Source organism: Pimephales promelas, chromosome 5 (assembly GCF_988280905.1).
Source record: "Pimephales promelas chromosome 5, fPimPro1.hap1.1, whole genome shotgun sequence".
Classification (NCBI taxonomy): domain Eukaryota; kingdom Metazoa; phylum Chordata; class Actinopteri; order Cypriniformes; family Leuciscidae; genus Pimephales; species Pimephales promelas.
This window is the reverse complement of record NC_142773.1, coordinates 30,257,739-30,274,759: the sequence shown is the minus strand read 5'-3', so window position 1 is coordinate 30,274,759 and position 17,021 is coordinate 30,257,739. Positions and strand designations below refer to the sequence as shown.

General features: G+C 37.0%; 4 protein-coding genes across 4 annotated transcripts; 3 read left to right on the top strand and 1 right to left on the bottom strand.

Annotated features, from left to right (window-relative positions):
* Positions 1-4: 4 nt before the first annotated feature.
* toe1 (target of EGR1, exonuclease) lies at positions 5-2,831 on the bottom strand. The gene is made up of 7 exons (XM_039678068.2): positions 2,334-2,831; positions 2,190-2,230; positions 2,015-2,111; positions 1,773-1,931; positions 1,422-1,681; positions 1,166-1,328; positions 5-689 (listed from the first exon to the last, which is right to left on the bottom strand). Exons 1-7 carry the CDS (start codon positions 2,445-2,447, stop codon positions 72-74), a joined length of 1,452 nt encoding a protein of 483 aa, XP_039534002.1. The 5' UTR covers positions 2,448-2,831; the 3' UTR covers positions 5-71.
* A 408-nt stretch (positions 2,832-3,239) lies between these two features.
* Positions 3,240-6,148, top strand: LOC120482655 (uncharacterized). The gene is made up of 4 exons (XM_039677192.2): positions 3,240-3,771; positions 3,894-4,047; positions 4,350-4,522; positions 4,615-6,148. Exons 1-4 carry the CDS (start codon positions 3,622-3,624, stop codon positions 4,987-4,989), a joined length of 852 nt encoding a protein of 283 aa, XP_039533126.1. The 5' UTR covers positions 3,240-3,621; the 3' UTR covers positions 4,990-6,148.
* A 4,913-nt stretch (positions 6,149-11,061) lies between these two features.
* On the top strand, positions 11,062-13,410 carry selenop2 (selenoprotein P2). Its single transcript, XM_039677193.2, has 5 exons — positions 11,062-11,187; positions 11,342-11,596; positions 12,204-12,416; positions 12,576-12,684; positions 12,760-13,410. Exons 2-5 carry the CDS (start codon positions 11,379-11,381, stop codon positions 13,039-13,041), a joined length of 822 nt encoding a protein of 273 aa, XP_039533127.2. The 5' UTR covers positions 11,062-11,187; positions 11,342-11,378; the 3' UTR covers positions 13,042-13,410.
* A 136-nt stretch (positions 13,411-13,546) lies between these two features.
* On the top strand, positions 13,547-16,575 carry elovl8a (ELOVL fatty acid elongase 8a). The gene is made up of 8 exons (XM_039677194.2): positions 13,547-13,983; positions 14,155-14,221; positions 14,505-14,692; positions 14,845-14,925; positions 15,050-15,106; positions 15,207-15,321; positions 16,133-16,260; positions 16,353-16,575. The coding sequence occupies exons 1-8, from the start codon at positions 13,981-13,983 to the stop codon at positions 16,518-16,520; spliced, it is 807 nt and encodes a 268-aa protein (XP_039533128.1). The 5' UTR covers positions 13,547-13,980; the 3' UTR covers positions 16,521-16,575.
* The last annotated feature ends 446 nt before the right edge of the window (positions 16,576-17,021 follow it).

Sequence of the window (17,021 nt, the reverse complement as noted above, 5' to 3'; positions counted from 1 at the left end):
AAACCATAGGAAAGCTTAGACTTTATTTGTCCAAAATTGTACACTGAAATCTCAAAAATCAGAAATTTCCTTCAGCTTTTACAGCAGTGCTTTTCCCCCCAGACGTAGTCCATCTTGTGCACATGAGCCTTTGAAGACTTTGAGAAGGTGCTTTTGGCTATATGTAGAGGAACAGACTTGCCACTGAGGAACAGTTTATTGAGACATGTGGGAACAAGAGGAGCAGCGCTGGATTCTTGTGTGTTTTTTGTCAGACTTCTGGCATAAGCAAAAATATACCCAGTCATGAAAGCGTCAAATCCTGCTCGGTGAGTACCTCCTTCAACTTTCTTCTCTTTTGGTCTATCAGGGGCTTCAACAGGTGCTTCTGGCTGAGATTCCTCATTTCCATTCTTGCTGGCTGTTTCCCCAGGTTCAAACGCATGCGTAGCGTCTGTTGGCTCATCTCTCGCAGTCTTCTCCTGATGTTCAGACATGGGCACTGCCTGGTCCAGCTCAGCTTCTTCAAAGTGCGATCTTTTCCCTTGTGGGGAACTGCATGACTCGGAGGCCCCTTTAGAATCTTTCTTTTTGTTCTTGCGCTTCCTCTTCTTCCTCTTGTCTTCTTTGATCTTCTCATCATGCTGGATTATAAGGTCTGTGTCATGTGACATTGTGCACTGAGAGCCATTAGGACACCATCCGTAAGCCTAGTAGCAGAACAGAAAACATAAGCAATTTCATATAAAATTTCAGGAATATGATGATGGAGGTGAGTTTAAGTGAAACTGCTCATTATTTTAAATGTCTGTCTTCAAAATAAATAATACCCTCAGTGTTTAAAGGAATACTCCACTTTTTTTTTTTTTTTTTTTTTTTGGAAATAGGTTCATTTTACAACTCCCTCAGAGTTAAACAGTTGAGTTTTACCGTTTTCGAATCAATTCAGCCGATTTTCTGATATTTAGAAGAATATCAGTAACCAGACTGTTTCTGGTCTCATTGACTTCCATAGTAGGAAAAATACATACTATGGTATTCATTATTCTTTAAAAAGAAATAGCAGTTATATAAACCATTTATTTTAGTCACTTTTGATCAATTTAATGCTGAAAAAAAAAAGAATTAATTTCTTTCAAATAAAAAAAGCGGTAGTATATAACCCCAATGAATTTGAGGAACTCACAGAGAACTGAACACAGATGTTGAGGGCATCATCCTGATTCTGGTTGTCCAAGCAAGGCCTGTAGTCGACGTAGCTCTCCATGTTGCCTGTATATTTACAAAACTCTAGGAACACACGACTCCCATTACCGCCACCTTCAATGTCTCTGCTATTTTGCAGCTTACTGTGGGAAAAAAAAAGAAAAACTTAAAGCTTAGGTACTGACAGACATGTACATTTTTTTACTCTTGGCATATTATTGAGGTATTATACATACCACTTCTTATAGGCATATTCCAGGTATGAGGCTGTAAACCGCAGCTCATACTCTGTTGCATACTTAGTGTCATAGATGCCTGCGGGAAACATCTGGGACAGATCGGCAGTGAAGGTGCCCAGTCGATCAGGTAAATGGGCATAGAAGCACTGGTACAAGAAGACCATGTCTATTAGCCCATTATGGACCACCAAGGGCTTGTTGGTCCGCAGCAGTTCTATGAACAAGGTCCGCATGTTTATCCCATGGATATCACCTCCCTAAAATAAGCCAAAAACACATCTACTAAGTCTCTAAACCTGAAATATCTACATCTTGATGGAACATTCTATCTTACAACTTCATACTCACTTTATCATTACCCTTATAATAAGAAATGCCTTCAGCATATTGTTTGTTGAAGTCAAATCCATGTTGCACAAGGAACTTCACTGACTGAGGTTCAATAATGTAATCCTCTGAGCAAAGCAAGGTTAGATTGTAAATCTGGACCAGGTATGTGCTGTCAGCCTAGAAACAGGAAAAGCACAAGAAACAATACAATGTCCGTTTACATATTCAATGGGAAATATATGTTAATCAAAGATCCTTACTTTGGTGTCAAGCTCTTTATAACAAGCAAACCCCAATGAAAGTATTGAACGTGTGCGGGCAGCATGGCATATGGCTTTGTATCTTTCTTCAATGCATCTTTAAAGGCAAAAAAACAAAAACATTACCACTTTCGTTTACGCTACTGGATATTAATAATTAAATCACATAACATACTCAGCCAGAAGAGCTTTCCTTGATCCAAGACCACTCAGTTCCTAAAAAAGACCACATACATCAATCATCTTGTTCCATTCTATTATTAAACATGAATTTTCTCATTCGGTTCTGTTTCTCAATAGAGAATGTGTTTCATCTCACCAAATCAATGGCGATGAATGAAGATGTTTTAATGGCCAATACCATTGCTGCCCATAACTCCGTAAAATTGTTTCCCTGCACATCTATTACAGGGACTATCATGGAGGATGACATTTTCAGTGCACTGGATAAAATAACCAATACCACACATCCGCTGAAGACAGAGATTTTCTTAATGCTCTTTACAAACGTCACCGTTGTTACATATTTACGTAAAACACATTTATGATTTCGTCAAAGCAGATAATGTAGACGTGCTTAAAAAGTCATTTTGGAGTGTAACAAAACATAATCGAATGTATCTGTATAATGCACCTGGTACAATTATAATAATTACTTGGCTTTGGCGTTTCTCGGACTGTTCCAAATTGTATTACTCTAAACGTCAAAGTCAAATGTGTGTTCCTATAACTTTGATAAATTTAATCGCCTGTCTAACATGCGGTAACACGTGAGTGCGTCTATTTTCTTTCCGGTTGGAGTTTCTTCTACGTTTTATGGCGGATGGCGTAATATGCGTGTCCACCACCTACTGGACCGGAGTGTGAAGCATTAATCTTTGAATTAAAATAAATAAAATCAAGTATATTTATACTATTAATCACTTAAAAACAGTTTAGTAAAAAAATAACGGAAAGTTTAATATATATATATATATATATTTGGAATTACTGTAAATCCTTGAGAATTTCCAAAAAGTGTAAGATGATTTAGTTCATTGAAGAAAATCGTAAAGTATCAGTTGACCCTCATACATAAGCTATTAGTAACTTTATTTTATTTATTTATTTTATATTATTATTATTATTACATTTTTCTCCTTTAATAAATGTTTAAAGATTTTACATTTATATAATAGCTCAAATGTTATCTTTTTTGTTTTCTTTTTGTTCGTTATCTCGCATTCTCTTAACTGTTAAATGATTCATAAAAACTATTTACATTATGTGCATTTAAATGTGAACTAATTTCATACAGGCAAAACTAAAGTCAACTCTCACATTATGCGTCAGCAAGTCGCCTACCGGCGCCATTTTGGCTCAAACAAACTCTGCATTTCACTTACTAGTAAAATATATTCGCAAGTTATCACATTTTCTACTCAATACATTAAAGAGACCGCCCGTAAAGTAATTGCTTACGTCTGCTAAAACAACTGCTATCTCTTTTTTCTGACGTCTAACGTATATTTAATAATACACCTGCGAAGTCCTCTGCTAGCAGACCGATACGTGTCATTGTTGTTTTGGCCAGATGGTAAGTTAAACGTTTGGCGACAAAAATAAAAATGGGTGGATGCTCCGCTCCAAACTGCTCGAACTCTACAACTATTGGAAAGCAGCTCTTTCGCTTTCCGAAAGACCCCGTGCGCATGAGAAAGTGGCTTGTAAACTGTCGGCGTGATTTTGTACCAACTCCCTGCTCCAGACTGTGCCAGGCAAGTGAAACGCATGAGAGTATTAAATTCTGCAGAAGAAAACAATGAAGCCATTCTTCTGGTGTCCTCTTGGTGTAACTATATATCTATATTCTTGCCATAAAGCTTTATTTCCGTGACAGGACCACTTTGAGGAAAGCCAGTTTGAGGAGATCGCCAGATCACCAGCAGGGGGAAGGAAACTCAAACCAAACGCAATCCCCACACTGTTCAATGTACCCGACCCTCCCTCTCCTGTCAACCCTCAAGTAGCGTTACCTGTTAAAAATGAGCCAGGTAAAGTTTTTTGTATGGAGTCCCTAAGGGCACAAGATGATGGAAAAAAATAGCTATATGTTTCAATACTATTGTGTCATAACATTTTTGTACTTACAACTTGAATTGCGTTTCCCAGAGAAACTTGCATTCACCCTCAAAACTTCTGTGTTCTCTAGCTAAAGTCTTGCATTTCCCTGAGAAACTTTGCATTTGATGACAACACATTTGCTTTCTTTTGCAAAAGTATTCCGTTCCCCCAAGATACTTTACTTTCACTCGTAAAACTTTTGCGTTTTACACAATGTATGTTGTTATTGTAGTGGAAAAAGACTTGAACATGGGGGATCATGGTTATGCCCGCCGACAGCCCCCTGTGGATTCAGAGGAGGATGGAGTTCAGGGGGCAGAGGAAGAGCGACCCTGTTCTCTCTGTCAGCATTATAAAAGCAAGCTAGAGCAGCAACAGCAGCACACAGTCCGACTACAGAGAGAGGTAACATTTATTCTTCTGAATCATAAGAACGAATCATAATCGTTTGAAAACACTGACAACATTTTGTCATTTCTTTTTTTTTTTTTACACAGGCAGAGGAGATGAAGAAGCGTCTTTACAAACTGAGTAAAATAGAAAAGGGGCTGCAGGTGTTCCTGTTCGAGGATCAGATTCGCGCCCTAACATTAGCCAAGCGTTCTCGGAGGGCAGTGTGGTCCCATGACACTTTACTGACAGCCCGAAAAATTCGCTGTGCGGTAGGGGTTAAAGGATACGAGTACCTTAGGGAACTTGGCTACCCCCTGCCTTCTTACAGGACGCTGTGCAATCGCCTGGAGCCCAAAATGATGGTGACCACAAGTATGCAGGACGAACTGGCAGAGCTCGGCTTGGGCATCATAACGGCGTGTGACAGTCCAGAGGGCAATGTTACGAGCGATGAAGGACTAATTGGTGTCATGACCTGAAACTGTACTAATGACTGTTGACTGTTAAACCAGCCAAAGGCGAAGCAACTGCAGGACTCACTGATGATGTTTGTTTACTGGTTCAAGTTATTTTGGGTTGTTGTTGTTGTTGTTGCATTTTAAAACCATTTGCATAAATACCACAACAGTCCGGAGCTGATTCAATATTACATATGTTATTTTCTCTAAGAAAGAAATAATTCGGTCTTGCTGCATCTGTCTGTGTAGTTGCACTCCCTTGATGCAAATCTTGCACCTTTTATGTGTATTGAGGAAATGTAGGTAAAAAATGTCGGTGGAATAATTTCAGCTGTTTACAGAATCTTGAAATGTGCCCTGAAATCCAAATGTTATTTTTGCCACTGAGACAAAGATATTGGAGAAGATTGGAGAAATGTCACAATTGATATGAAATTGGTAGATTGGTTGTGGTGTTATGCTGAGGTGATGTAAATCTGGTAGATGATGTGTAGTGAAGGAGTTTAGCCGCTAAAAAGATTGCACATATTTCTAGACCCACCACACAAATGATTCATGCAGCTGCCAAACTGAAAGTACTGTTCTAAATAATAAACTTCTGTCTGCAAACCAGAGTTTCTGGTTTTATCATATTCATTTAGTCAGAAACAGCTTTGTGATGGGTCACTTGTCTTGACAATAGATCAACTGTGTGTCTTAAAGGGATAGTTCACCCACTAGTATACATTTTTGTATTGACTCACCCTCCTGTTTCAAACCTGTATGGGTTTTCTTATGCTGAACCCAAAATAAGAAATGTTGAAAAATGTTGGTTACCAAACAGTTTCGGTTCCCATTGACATCCAGTTTATGACATTGCTGAAAGTATCTGATTTTGTGTTCCATAAAACAGTCACAGGTTTGAATGAGAATCTTTTTTATTTTTTCGGTGGACTATCCCTTTAAGAAAGTGTTCTACTGAGAAATTCGCAGAGCGCATATTATTAGGGATATTTGAGGAACATATAGGGTTTAAAGCACTTTAAATAATACAACAATGATTAAAAACGGATATTAAGTATTAGGTGTGTTAACAGTTTTTTTTTTGTTGTTGTTGTTTTTGTGCTCCTTTCTGTACAGATATTTGAAATGTGTACTGAAGGTTGTTGCTCCATGGATTAAAGTGTGTACTTTGTCCCAATCATTTCAAGGATGAATCACTGCTGTTTGCAAAACTAAAATCAATTCATGTCCATGAGATGGTGAAAGATCTTTCAAGAAACCTTATATGGTGTCAATTTCAGATTGTTTACTTTTGTGTACATACAGCAAAGCCAGACATTATAACAAGACAAGTATATTCTCATAATTTTGAATAATATTCTTACAATAACAGTAAATTTACAGACATGCACATGTTTTTCACATGATGTGATCACTGAGTGTTTAGATCAAGCAAACAGTGGCACAAACTGGCAAAATCGCAAAACTGGGGCCGGTTGCATAAACATAGTCATTATGTGCGACCCACTATGAAGGTAGATTTGTGTCTTTATTATTCAATCAAAAAAAATGTTGCTTCAATCAAAAAAAATATTTTCAATTAAAAAAACCTTCACTTCAATGAAAAAAAAACTTTTCAATCAAAGAAAAAAAGTATTTGAGTCCAAAAATATATTTGAGACTCAAAAAAATACATTTGAACACTGCTTTTCTTTGATTGAAAATGTTTTATTTGATAGAAGTCCGGTTTTTTTTGTTTAAAGCAACCTTTTTAATTAAAGTAACATTGTTTTTTGATTGGACCATATAATGGGTAGGACATTTGTGTCTTTATCATTCAATCAAAAAAGAAGTTGCTTCAAACAAACAAACAACAGAATCAATACAAAAGTCACTTCAATGAAAAGATAAACATTTTCAAATATAGAAAATCATTTTTGAATGCAAATAAAATATTTGAGACTCCAAAAATTGCATTTGAACACCTTTTGTTTTAATTGAAAATGTTCTCTTTGATTGAAGTAATCTTTTTTGTGTTTGGGCCATACATGGGTAGGACATTTGTGTCTTAATCATTCAATTCCAAAAAAGTTGTTTCAATCAAAAAAAAAATATTTTCAATCAAAGAAAAAACTTTTCAAAAGCAAAAAAAAAATTATTTACCTCGTGTATAAAAAAGTATTGAAGAGAATGTGTGTTTTCGTTGTTTTTGTTTTTTATTTGAAGTGAAAAAAATTTAGAATTTCAAATAGTTTTGATTGAATCCTTTTTTTTTTTTTGAAGTGCAAAAAGTTTTGAAGTTCAAACTTTTTTTGATTGAATCATTTTGACACAAACGTTCCGCAGTGGGCGGGTGGTTCTCTGTTGGTCAGACATGTTTGATTGACAAGTGTCTACACCAACGACATCTTTCTGACAAAGAAGTCATGTTCGCCACTCGCCAGCAAGTTTTTACCCCTACAGGATAGGCTATTATCTATTTATCATTTGATCTTGTGGCTCTAAGCATCGCGCCAGCCACACCAGCCACACGATCTCTCACTGTTTACTATCAGAAACTCCGATTAATACACGAGAGCACACAGACAGTGTTATCCTGCTCTTGTGTACGGGCGTCAGTTTGGTTTGGTTTGAAATGTGCTGGGGGACGGAGAGACGTATTCGGAAGAGCATTTTCAAAAGTTCTGGGTACAATGACGCATTCATTATTTTTGTTTCTCTTTCGAGTAGGCGCCGCGAGATGTTTCAAAAGTGGTGGGTACAAAATCGACCCTGGCAAAAAGTGGTGGGGACATGCATACATATCTATGGGGACACATGTTCCATCCCCCCCCCCCCCCCCCCCCCCCCCCCCCCCCCCCCGTAAATGACGCCTATGATTTTATCTTATAATTTATCTTTTTGTCCGTATTGGAGCGCGTCTCATGGCTCTTACTAAGCGACCTGCCACAATATCTCTCACTGTTTACGTGAACCAGACACTCTGAGGGCATATAAAGTGCAATCCATCTCTTATTTACTTTTTTTTTTTACATATTATCTTATATTTTATTCGCTCTTTTGCCCGTATTGGAGCGCATCTCGTGGCTCTTAAGCGTCGGGCCAGCCACAAGATCTCTCACTGTTCTCATAGCCTACCAGACACTCCGATTGATGCACGAAAACACAGAGACAACGCAACCCTGCACTTATTTACCCTTTTGTCATCTTATCTTATATTTTATTAGCTCGTTTGTCCCATAATGGAGCACGTTTCGTGGTGCGCCAGTCACAAGATTTCGCAATATTTCTCATAGTTGCGTGATTCTCCGATTGACATTCTGAAGGAGAATGATTTTGACCACTCCATTAAGTTTTTTTTGTTTTAATAAAGCCTTTCTTTAAAGTGAATTTCGTTTTTAATAAATTGCATCTTGATTTTAATCAATGTTTGATCAACCAATTCCCAGGATTTAATAAATAAGAAGCAAAGCAAACATATAGGCATAGCAATAAAATCATGAACTTTTTGCTTTGCACGTTTCTCAAAGACATGATAAATAGGCTACATCTAGAAAGGTAGAAATGTCTAGCCTAATTTTAAACAAAACAATTCAAAACGAAAATAAATAGATTATTCTACTCTCAGATTATATTTAATCCATATGAAATGAGCATTTCTCTCGGCGTGTTCACTACTGCGAAGATGGCTCCAATACGGGCAAAAAGAGCAAATAAAATATAAGAAAAAATTACAAAAAGGTAGATAAGAGATGGATTGGACTTTATTTGCTCTCATCTGAGTGTCTCATGTAAACAGTGAGAGATCTTGTGGCAGGCGCGACGCTAGGTGAGGTTGCATAGCCTACCTGCTCCATTATGGACAAAAAGAGCAAATAAAATATAAAATAAGATGACAAAAAAGATACTTAAGAGCAGGATTGCACTGTCTGTTTTCACATGTGCATCAATCGGAGTGTCTGATGGGTGTAAACAGTAAGAGATCTTGTGGCTGGTATGGCTGGCGATGCTTAGAGCCACGACCCGTTCGCATAAAAAGAGCGAATAAAATATAAGATCAGACGATAAATGGGTAAATGAGATCTGTATTGCACTATGTGTGCTTTCGTGTAGCTACCATTAGGTGTAAATAGAGACAGATCGTGTGGCTGGTGTGGCCGGCGCGACGCTTAATAGAGCCATGCGAGCGCACTCCCATACGCATAAAAAGAGCAAATAAAATATAATATAAGATGACAAAAAGGTAAATAAGAGATGGATTGCACGTTATTATACGCGCTCCAATACGGGCAAAAAGAACGAATAAAATATATGATCAGATGATAAATGTGTAAATAAGATCTGTATTGTACTGTATGTGTGCTCTCGTGTAGGCCTACCATTAGGAGTGTCTGATAGGTGTAAACAGTGAGAAATCTTGTGGCTAGGCAGGTGAAAAGCGTTTGGTTAATGGTGAATATTGACCTATTGTGCGTACCGTTCTGTCGGGGAATATGCGCTGCATTTACTGTAAATATTGTGTAAGTTCGAGTGGCAGGCGCTATATAATGCAGTGCATATAAGGCACATATATCCGTGGCCGGTCGAGTAGCAGATCCCCTTGCCAGGCAAAGATTTTATCCCCTCTAAAAAAGCTGCTGGCGAGTGGCGAACATGACTTCTTTGTCAGAAAGATGTCGTTGGTGTAGACACTTGTCAATCAAACATGTCTGACCAACAGAGAACCACCCGCCCACTGCGGAACGTTTGTGTCAAAATGATTCAATCAAAAAAAGTTTGAACTTCAAAACTTTTTGCACTTCAAAAAAAAAAAAAAGGATTCAATCAAAACTATTTGAAATTCTAAATTTTTTTCACTTCAAATAAAAAACAAAAACAACGAAAACACACATTCTCTTCAATACTTTTTTATACACGAGGTAAATAATTTTTTTTTTGCTTTTGAAAAGTTTTTTCTTTGATTGAAAATATTTTTTTTTTGATTGAAACAACTTTTTTGGAATTGAATGATTAAGACACAAATGTCCTACCCATGTATGGCCCAAACACAAAAAAGATTACTTCAATCAAAGAGAACATTTTCAATTAAAACAAAAGGTGTTCAAATGCAATTTTTGGAGTCTCAAATATTTTATTTGCATTCAAAAATGATTTTCTATATTTGAAAATGTTTATCTTTTCATTGAAGTGACTTTTGTATTGATTCTGTTGTTTGTTTGTTTGAAGCAACTTCTTTTTTGATTGAATGATAAAGACACAAATGTCCTACCCATTATATGGTCCAATCAAAAAACAATGTTACTTTAATTAAAAAGGTTGCTTTAAACAAAAAAAAAACGGACTTCTATCAAATAAAACATTTTCAATCAAAGAAAAGCAGTGTTCAAATCTATTTTTTTGAGTCTCAAATATATTTTTGGACTCAAATACTTTTTTTCTTTGATTGAAAAGGTTTTTTTTCATTGAAGTGAAGGTTTTTTTAATTGAAAATATTTTTTTTGATTGAAGCAACATTTTTTTTGATTGAATAATAAAGACACAAATCTACCTTCATAACCCACTGGCAGTTAGTCAGGGGCAGTCAGTCTAAGTTTTCGGTAACTTAGACTCATCTATGTTTTTATGTAACTGATTTTAAAAAGCTATGAAGAGTTTATTAAAGAAAAAAAATATGTCTGACTTGTCGTATAGGTTTATCCAACCGGCCCCTTGCCCTAAGACTTTAAGACGCTCCAGTATTTGCTTTTCAATTCAAATCTTTCCTTATGTCAACTAAATTATCCAAGCGATCAGTCAAAGTATTGCATCAGTGTTAAAATGGCTTTTGGACACTTAAGATGTATACATTCAAAGGGGAAAAAAACACACATGACTGATCCAAGAGTATAGCATGATTTCAAACTTTCCTTAATCATGTTTTGCAAAAGCACACAGATGTAATGTTTTATCAACTGATGTTATATATTATTCACCTATGGTAACATATGACACAAAATTTGTTCTATATAAAACTGCAGATGTCACAAAAAATGTTGTTTAGTGTGTTATCAGCTAGTGTATTTGTCTTGGATCACCCACACACGAACAAAAACTTTGTTGCACACCAGTCCCCAATCACCTCTGTTCTGTTTGTTGAGGGGGAGGGTTTGTCCAGAAGAGAACTTTAAAAGTGTGGACAGTCAACCTTTCCTCATTTCTGTATTTTTGACTGGAAGAGCCCAAGGGACAGAGCTTCAGGTTTGTGCAACTCCATGTCCTCCTGCCAGTTGCTTTTTTGAATATGGGGTAAAATAAAGATGTCAAACTAATGACACATAAAAGTATTAGGCAATTTGAGGTTATTAGCCTACTTTGAGGAAGTGATAATTGTTTTTGTTTGTATCTTTTGCAGCGGGTGGCGTGCAGCGCGGGCGTGCAGCGCGGGCGTGATGCAGGCTCTCTGGGCTCTGTGGTTGTCTGCTTTTCCAGCTCTTCTAGGAGCTTCACCACTGTTTGTGGAGAAAGAAAGCACTGGCTCCAGAATCTGTAAACCTGCCCCACAGTGGGAGATCGATAGCAAGGCTCCGATGAAAGACCTTCTGGGAAATGTAGTCGTTGTGGCTCTTCTTAAAGCGAGCTGACACTTCTGTCTCACGCAGGCTGCCAGGTGAGAGTTCTTGCGCTGTGTGACAATTTCTCAGTCTATAAAGCGATGTCTTTAAGTTAGAGATGTTGATTTTTAAAGATTTTTTTTTTAGGCAAATTTCAAACAAACAAGGTAAAAAAAAAAAGACCCATAGATATTTAGACACTTTTTAATTGTTTACTAAATCAGTCTGTTCACTAAATGTAACAAATAGCCTACAGAAACATAAGATACAGTAATAAAATGTGACTTTTAATGCTTCATTCTGAAAAAGGATGATGATGCAATTATTACAGTTCTATAATTTATCAGTTTTATCTTTAGGCTATCTTTTTTTAATGAATCTATGGAATATATGGCTATACAATAAATGAAAATTCAAAATAAAGCTATGAGAATTTTTATTATTATTTTTATAAAAAATAATTCAAACTTATGTTTCACGCAAATCTATGTAAGCAGTAGCCTACAACCGTCAGCCGTTTTGTTGACTGACCTTCCTCATTTAAAGGGACAGATTTTATTTATTTATTTTATTTTTTTTTTGTAAACAACAGAAATATAAATCTTGGTAAATTGCTCAGTCAACTGAATCCTTGCTTGTGCTCTCTTCCTTTTGGTTGGGAAGGTTGGGAGACCTGCGTGATAAGCTGGTCCATGGCAAGCTGACTAACATATCATTCCTGATCATCAATGAGCAGGATGCACAGTCCAGAGCCATGTACTGGGAGCTGAAGAGGAGGACGGCACTAGGCATCCCTGTGTACCAGCAGAGCCCGCTGCAAAACAATGTCTGGGAGCTCTTGGAGGGAGACAAGGATGATTTCTTAGTGTATGACAGGTATAAACACTTCTGAATCCAGTACACACTGAGGGTCACATGGCTCTTTTAGTATCCATATGCAAATTCACCAGAGGAATGAGCATCTGAGATATTTGTCTCAAGTATTCTTTACATATGTTGTTAATATTCAATATTCTGTATTTATTTTCTGCACAGATGTGGATATCTCACCTTCCACATTGTCCTGCCCTTCAGCTTTCTTCATTATCCTTACATAGAAGCAGCCATCAGAGCTACATACCACAAAAATATATGCAACTGCTCAGTGAGTGACAATATTCAACAATATACAGCTCCAGAAAGTTCCATATTTATGAAATGTTTGCAAACTCTCTTTCAGCTAAATGCCAACTTCTCCATATCAGAAGGCTCTGACAACCCCCCAAAAAATGCAGGCGAGTTCACAGGAGAGAACAACCAGCAGGCTAACAATACAGAGCCTGTAACTGTCCAGCATCATCATCATCATCATCATCATCAACATGAGCATCATCATCAACATGAACATCATCATCACCATCATTATTCAAATAACAGAAATAGAACGGGTTATTCAGATGTGGCCAGCATACCAAAAGAGCCAACCCAGCATTCTCATCATGAACCTGGACATAGTCATTAAAACAGATTTTTTTTTCTCCAATAATTGTTGAATTTTGTAGTAAATATAGAGCTGCTCTTGTGTCAGACCTTTATATTATTGACCTTAAAGGATGATTTTAGTTGAATCTCATTGTTCTTAATGAAGTGTGCATTTTAAACCTGAGTCAGGGTTCTGCATACAGATGTTGAGCAAAGGAGTCATTCACACTATATCTGTTCTCCTCGTTAATTTTAAGGAATATCTGACATTGCTAAACTAAAGAGTTTTCTTTGTTTATTGAGTTAACTGCTTTGTATTTGTTAATATATTATCTATAAGATATGTAATGGGAATGTGTTTGAGTGGTGTAAGACTATAAAATATAAAATTAGTTTGCATCAGCATATACTCCTGAGACCCAGCAATGAAGTTTTTTCCTCTGCAGAGGTTTCTTTGAGACCTTATAAGACACAGTTTTAAGAATGTTCTGTAAAGAGCACATTCTGGGCTTAACACTGTACGTAATTCATCCTTTAGTTAAATTATTTATGTAGCCAACTTAAGTATATAGGCTAATTTGCAGGTTGCCACTTTACAGAATGAATTAAAAACAATATTAAGCTATGTCTAAACACAAAATTGTGAAATGGTTAAGGCACTCTGCTCAAAATAGCTGATGGTATCTCTGTTAAAGAATAAAGTCATCCGGGGGATTTTGCTAATCCGTCTTGGGGAGGAGGATGCCGTGTAAACTCCTTAACTCATCCATGAGCCTCTGATTTATGCTGAACGAGAGCTCTGTGTCGTAATTCCGTTGACAACATGTTCTCTCTCTCTCTCTCGTGTAACTTAAATTGCGATCATAATTGACATTTTACTCCTGAAGTTAGCTACTCCCAGCAACGAACTGTCGCGCTGTTCCTAAAGGCAACCGATAGATGGCGATGTTTAGGCATTACTGAATGAACGTCAAGCGCAATGGTAAGCCGTTTGCTCTTATTTCGTTAATATAGCCTACCATTTCTCGGATAGGCCTATTGGTAAAGTGACTACAATTATTTAAAGTTTGGTTTCGGTTGGTATGGTTTTTTTTTTATTACAATATGACTATACATTAACAGACACGTCTCATCTCCATTATTAATTGCTCAGGTGTCCGTATCGCCGTCGACATGGCAAAGGCTCCAGATACTTTACCAATGGGTCCTAGAAAACGGAGGTATTTTTCAAGGAATTACATGTCCATTCTTTTACTTTAAATATGCTCTTAATTATTTTCATACACAGGCTAATAAGCAGTGTAGCCTACCACAAAAATTGTAGGCTACAACAAAAATGTTTTACTTAGCTACACAGTTACATGACACCAGTGCAGGCTAGCCTACATTTGACTAATTGGTCCTGACGAAACCAGTATTAAAAAAAAAAAAATCTAAACTACTTTAACCACTATATTAGAAAGTTTAACGTGCTAATTATGCATTTCGTTCTTTAATTTCCAGACAAGAGGACAGATGGATGGCTATTAGTTTATTCTCCCATGCCTGTCTGTGGCATATTCCTCTGTTACCTTGTCATCATCTGGCTTGGCCCCAAACTGATGACTCACAGAGAACCAGTCAACATCAAGGCTATTCTTATTATTTACAATTTTTCCATGGTGTGCCTTTCTGCTTACATGTTTTATGAGGTATGCGCTTGTGAACTAAACACAGTCTATAGAACTAACATATTTCCTATTCATTTATGAAGTCTCATTCATATTAACTTATTAATTCATAAATACATTCATATGTATTTATGTGTGTATAGCCTAAGTATGCATGTTTGATTTGCTTTTAGTTCACAGCATCATCTTGGTTGGCAAATTACAGCTTGCTGTGTCAGCCTGTGGACTACTCTGAAAACCCCCTTGCAATGCGGGTAAGCAAATTATTTTTATACAAATAATTTGCATTTTTCTACACATCTGCAATTGTGGAATAAGAATTACCATAATTAATAGTCATTGCCTTCCTTAACGCTGTGCGATTTTGATCCCATGCAGATGGCCAGAGTGTGCTGGTGGTTTTACTTCTCAAAAGTCATTGAACTTACTGATACTGTAAGTAAATTATCTAGTCCTTTGATATCAGATCACATTGTTAATGAATGTCTTATGATGATGTTTTATTACATTAAGAAGTAAATGTCATTATCATCAGATGTTCTTCATTCTGAGGAAGAAGAACAATCAACTGACCTTTCTACATGTGTATCATCACGGCACCATGATTTTCAACTGGTGGGCCGGGGTCAAGTATGTTGCGGGAGGGCAGTGTAAGTGTTCTTACCTTGGAGTAAAATAAATGATTGTGTTTACATACAGCAGTCCACTCAACAATGTCATACTCTCAAACAAGACAATATACACGTTGTGTATACAGGTTGTGTTTAGTTTTTGAATAGAGGTGAATTTGAGTCTTTAATCAGATTAAAAACTAAATTGCATTGTTGCACAGCTCCTTGAAATAAACCTGTATAGAAGCTTCTGACGCCTAAGATGCTGATTGGATCATCTCAAACCATGCTGGAGAACATGATCTTGGTGTTCATTGAAGCAAATTCTGAAATTCATGTTAATTTTCACTCATTAGATTTTAAGGGCAAACAAACTTGTTAATTTGTAATAAAGACAGTAGCAGCATTTTTACTACACTCTAAAAAATGCTGGGTTGTTTTAACCCAACTTTGGGTCAAATATGGACTAACCCAGCCGTTGGGTTAAATTTTTACATTACATTTTTAACCCAACATTTTGGGTTTGTCCATATTTGACCCAAAATTGGGTTAAAACAACCCAGCATTTTTTAGAGTGTAGTGATCTGCTTTTGGACACCACTGTATTAACGTAATTAAGAAATGATTCAGCTCTTAATCGGACATCTATTGGGTTTGATTTAGTTGCAGTGTCACTCTGACACCACTAGGTGATATATTGCTCCAGAAATAGACGATGAAAGTATTCTGAAACGTGAGTGGTATTGTCTTGATGTTAGGCAACTGATGAAATGACAAATACGGATGATTGCTATTGCTTCAGGGTGACAAGGCAGAGCATGATTTGCTAAAGATGTTCTCTCTTCCTCAGCATTCCTTATTGGCCTCATAAACTCTCTTGTGCATGTGGTGATGTATATGTACTATGGCCTGGCAGCACTGGGCCCACAGATGCAGAAATACTTATGGTGGAAACGCTACCTCACTTCCCTCCAACTGGTGAGACTCTCATTATGATTTTTTTTTTAAGGAATAATGCTTTAATATGAAGGATCTGTCACTTTTGTGTCTCTGTCTTTCTTTGTCCTCAGCTCCAGTTCTTTATTGTGACTATTCACACTGCGTTCAACCTCTATGCTGACTGTGACTTCCCTGACTCCATGAATATGGTGGTGTTCGGCTACGCCCTCAGCCTAATCGCTTTGTTCAGTAACTTTTATTATCAGAGCTATCTTTCCAAGAAGACAAAGATAACATGATTGCGTGGAGATGGGATGTATACGTTGATTGTTTGAATAAAAATGTATCATCAGACTGAATGTGGCGACTGTATCTGTCTTTAGGACAGTTTAATCCTTCCTTTATCTCAGATCCATTTGTCTGTATATTCTCCCCTCCTCCAAAACTAGTCTATACAATCTCTACACCCCCATCCCCCTCTGGTCATTAGGGATTGAGACCCTGCAACGCTCTAGTGATCTGGCCAAATTGAAATAAACCCGAGTCCACCTTCTGCTCCTCACTCACTTATTTATCTAATCTCCCACTGTGACACTTCATTTGTTTTAGCACTCATTGGTTCAGGTCAACCAATCACAGTGTAGCTGGGGGGAGTGTCTTATTTAGGACCATGCCTTCTCTACTCCTGCCCTCTTCTACCTTATCTTCAGCCTATGCCTTTTTAAATATATGTTACCTCTAAAAGGCACAGACATTAATATTTGTATTAAGATATAAGATGCAATATATATCTTTATATA